This window comes from Seriola dumerili, unplaced genomic scaffold, assembly GCF_002260705.1.
Source record: "Seriola dumerili isolate Sdu_G_001 unplaced genomic scaffold, Sdu_1.0 BDQW01000110.1, whole genome shotgun sequence".
Lineage (NCBI taxonomy): Eukaryota > Metazoa > Chordata > Actinopteri > Carangiformes > Carangidae > Seriola > Seriola dumerili.
Window position 1 is genome coordinate 4037245 of NW_019174365.1, and position 4799 is coordinate 4042043.

At 43.0% G+C, this 4799-nt stretch overlaps 1 protein-coding gene across 1 annotated transcript; it reads right to left on the reverse strand.

Moving 5' to 3' along the window:
• Positions 1 to 1350: 1350 nt before the first annotated feature.
• Positions 1351 to 3191, reverse strand: LOC111223399 (transcription factor Sp8-like). Its single transcript, XM_022747524.1, has 2 exons — positions 3171 to 3191; positions 1351 to 2651 (listed from the first exon to the last, which is right to left on the reverse strand). The coding sequence occupies exons 1-2, from the start codon at positions 3189 to 3191 to the stop codon at positions 1425 to 1427; spliced, it is 1248 nt and encodes a 415-aa protein (XP_022603245.1). The 3' UTR covers positions 1351 to 1424.
• Positions 3192 to 4799: the final 1608 nt, after the last annotated feature.

Consider the following 4799-nt stretch of genomic DNA (forward strand, 5'->3'; position numbering starts at 1 on the left):
TGCAAGATTTTTTAAAAATCATTTCTTGAGTTCTGTAGCTTTTCCATACCAACAGGTCTACAGTTGCATTAAATTATTATTATTTTTAATCAAAGAGTTTGAATTGTGTTTTGCCGTTTTAGTCTGGTGAAACATATGACAAATACTAAGAAAATCACTAACATACTAAGAAAAGCAAGACTGCTGTCTCATTTGCAAGCTAGTCTGTATTTTCAATGAATACACTGTCAGTGTTTTCAATTAAGATGAATTTAAGGTTTTGTATAGATCTGGAAATTTTTTTTCCTTATATTTGCGTTGCAACAAAATACACAAAAGTTCAAAGTGTGACCAACTTCTGCTTTAAGCTTTAGCATCCGGAACCCATGTGGTCTAGAAAACAGATAACTGTATCAACTGAACACTAGGTGGAGATGCTTGCTAAGGCAACTGAGATAAGTGTTTCTGATCAATGTAAATATTTGCAGCAGTTGACAACTCATAAATAAAGTATTGCCAGTGCAGGACAGACCTAAAAAATAATTTAAATATCTTGATCAGGTAAATTTAATTTTTTTACAAGTCAAGTCAACAACTCAACAGAATTGTTACTTCAAGGTGTAGTTTACCAGATTTAATAGCCCATGTCTGTTCTAATACTGTCTAGGTCTTGACCTAGACCAAGACCAAAAATCAATTCATCAAATCCTAACAGCCCTTTTTGTTGGCTGAAGAGGCTGAATAAATAAACTTCAGGTGCCTGACAGAAAAGTTCATAGTATGATTAATGTTAGTGTTAGTAATTAATGCTTTGCCTGGTTTAGAATAGTCTAGATTGACATTTGATATTGGTTAAAGCCTACACTGTTTTGTATTTGTAATTCTCAGAAAAAAAGACTCAAACTATAATATAGCCTACAAAAAATAGCCTACACAAAAAAATGCTTTGGCTAAATCACATGCCTGGCAGGCCCAACGAGAAAAGAAAAATGTACCAAAATGATCCTGTTTGATGCAAGTTATAATCATGATTAGCAAGCAGAGATCAATTATAACAATTTGTTTCAACGAAATATATTTTAGATAACTTGTAACGGTAATGGCTTAACCTTAAATAATGAAAAGAGTGCAATGATGTCAAGAAAAAACAAAACAATTGAATAACAGACTACTTGTTTAACTAAATAAAAAATTGTAAATGTTTGTAGAATAAATAAGGCGCAAAGGATATCTTCAAATAAATCAAGTGTGATCAACTGTAGAGTAAAAATTTATTTTTGAGGGATACAAATAACATAATTCAGGACAGGACACAGTGTTCATCCACCGCTAAAGTTCATGATAAAGTGCCATTTCAGTTTTGGAGCGTCCAGGAAATCACTCTCCATACAGGCAGGTGCAGTGTAATCAAATGTCCACGTGTTGTTCATATTGATCTCTGTAAATTATTCCACCGCTCTCTGTCCCTCGCTGGTTTGGACAGTCTCGCGCACAAGCAGCCCAGGAGACTGGCTCGGACTACCGGGCAGGCTGTTGTCCGTGTCGCTGTTCCCTTTACCGAGTCCCGGTTCCAGGTTGTCCTCTGAGCCCTCCGCGCTGTGCGTCCTCACGTGCTTGCTGAGGTGGTCCGAGCGCATGAACCGTTTGTGGCAAATCGCGCACTCGAATCGCTTCTCCCCGGTGTGTGTGCGCAAATGCCGCTGAAGCTCGTCGGAGCGCGTGAAGCGTTTCCCGCAGAAGAGCCAGTTGCAGACAAATGGCCTCTCACCGGTGTGCCAGCGCAGGTGGGCCTTCAGGTGAGAGGTCTTGCCGTAGACTTTACCACAACCCGGAATGTGACAGTTGTGCAGGCCCCTCCGACGCGGGCTCGTGCCCCCCTGGCCAAGGCTCTCCGCCTCCTGGCAGTTTGGGCAGTCACATGTGGCTCTGCCGGAGTAACGCCGTGAGGAGGAGCGGGAAGATGCAGTCAGAGAGACGACGGGGGTTCCTGTTAGCGCAGGTGCCCCCGTGGTCGTAGACTCTGTGTAGGGAGCCGGAACAGGTGGCCTGAAGCCGTCAAACAGGTGCTGTGCGGCGGGGAGCAGGTGCTGGGAAGTACCGGGGCTGAATGCGGAGCTGTAGTCAGTGCTGTAGCCGCTCAGGGGAGAGGGTAACCCGCCCGGGGTTTGTGTGTCCACCCAGCTGGTGCCCATGTCCCACCAAGAAGAAGACGCGTTACCGACATCTCCCACGGGTTTGAACCATGACTCATAGGGATGCGCGTGCATCCTGGGATATATCCCCGCAATGCCATCCACCGAGGAGGGGAATTTGGTCAGAAACACAGACCGCTGTGCGTGTGTAGGATCTGAACCATTGCTGTCTGATGACGCAGCGGTGTGATACATCGAAAGATCATTTCCAAAAGGAGAGTTGACAGAGGTCACCGAGAAAGCGCTGGAGGTCTCCGTCAGTCCGGTGCCCCTGGAGGTCCCAGAGGGCACCCCGAGCGAGGTGAGACAGACTCCCAAGCCACTGGCGCCCGGGGCGCCCCCTCTCCAAGGGTGAAAGCCCTTGACGAGTCCCGGGGCTCCATCAGAGAGAGCAGGGGAACACGAGGGGCTGGGCTCGCCGATTCTGCTGCAGGTGGCGGCCAGCATGGCCAGCGGGGTGCTGCCCAACCGCGGCTCCTCCTGTGGGGAACACAAACATGTAGACCTGTCACTCCGGAGTGCTCGCTAAACATGGTGTGCGTAAACTCACACAAAATATTAGATATCATCATACACTGTGCGAAACTTTGGACCTCAAAGATTTATTAATGACTATTAACCACGAAAGTGTTTTTTTTTTCTTAAATCTTCCTTTTACTTAAACCATAAGCCCTGTATCAGCAGTCACTAACTGACGGGATCTATGAAAACAACAGAGGAAAGAAAACTGATGAAACTACTGCTATCGGATTAAAGAATGACAGAAAGACTCTAAGCCGCAGACATGGATACTGTTAGTTTATTATTGTATCACTATATGAATGTTATTGGTTATTACAGGGACAATACAAGAGGTAAAATTCCTCAAAGCATTAAGTTAACTGCTACACAGTGAGACCTGTAAAGGACATTACAACTATAGTAAACGAATAATTTAGCAGTTTCTCATTAAAAGATGTTTCAGCAAAAAAAAAGAAGAAGAAAGTAATGTAAACTTACCCCTAGCAGTGTAGCAGCCATGCTCTGTGCTGTGCTGTATCTTCGGCTGAGGTGTGTGTATGTGTGTATGTGTGTGTGTGCCCGCGTGGCCGCGGTGACTGTCTGTGATGAGTGTGTGTTTCCTCTCCGATTGCTGTAGTAGTTGTAGCCTCTTCATGGCTTTGAAGTACCGCTGAGAGCCTGAGGACCAATCAGAAGCCAGCTCGGACTGTCTCTGAACATTTGCGCTCGAGGTCGTCGTAAATTTTATAAAGTGAAGTTTCGCGAGGGGCGCATTTCAAGGAAAGAAACTCATAGCAGTGCTGGTTAATCAAAAAATAAATCAATAAAAACGACAAAAATCGGCCACACACTGAACTGTTTTCTGAGCAGGTGTATTTCATTTTGGTTAATAAATAAGTTTGCAGTTTTATCAGCAACTATTTATTTGTTAATGCTAGGGGTTTTTTATGCCTGTCACAATTTATTTACTCATTTACAGCGTTAAATGGGACCTCAAAGACCCAGGTCGTAAAATGAAATAAAATGAATTTGAATGTGTGTGCAAATATGATGCCAGCAATTAAACCATTATATTACATTTAAAAACTCACTAGTTACAGCAATTTACAAATAGAGGGACACCTTGTTGTAGACAGGTTAGACAAAAGAGTTTCAATGTATTTTTAAGTAAAGGTCTTGAAACACTTTAAGGTTTTGAAAATTTAAAACAACCTGGCCTGATAGGTAAGACAGAAAAGCTTTGTTTCAGATATACAGCCTGTTGTTTTGCTGAAGTTGTGAAGCCATGCAAAGGGAGAGGCTAATGAATGAGAGGCTGGCCCGGTCCATCCCATCCTGTCCCTGGGGCGTATCCAGTCAGCCCTGGGGGAGGAAAAGGGAGGACACCACCACTGCCTCCACAATTTCATCTCATTCAACTGAAAACAAATGTTGTCTTTAAAAAAAAAAAAAAAAACACCTCTTCCTGTGCGTTTCCCAGCTTTGTAAACCATTCAAATACACAACCAAGTTCAGACTATTTACACTTGGAGGAAAAGCTTTCATAACCTGAATGTGAAGAGGTAATCCTATTTTTAAACCATTGATAGTTTGCCAACATGATGACGCACACCCTTGAAATAACCCAGAACAATCTTAATATAGCCTATGAGCAAAACCACAGAGGGAACATTTCATTTTAATTTCAAATGTAATAAAACAGCAAGATTTAATCAATTTCCTTCATTTGTTTGGTATTAACTACTTCCCTGTCCTTTCTTCATCTCTCTTGTTCTATGAGCAGCCAGAATGAAGTCAGCTAGACACACACAGACGAAAAAGTTAATCACATTCCTTATCCTCTCAACCCCTCCCCCGCACGCGCGCGCGCGCGCACACACACACACACACACACACACACACACACACACACTAACGCAGACCATTTACACCATGTGATTGATAGTGCGCAAGATTAATTTTAGTGATGCTGTGCAAAGACAAACAGTTCACTCCATCAGAGAGCTCAAATTTCATAGTAGTTCTTTTTGTTTGATTAAAAGACATATTTTTCAAAATTCATAAAGATGGGGAAGAGTATGTAGGCCATGTGCATTATTCTACATTACTTTTAGTGGCTAAAGCAAG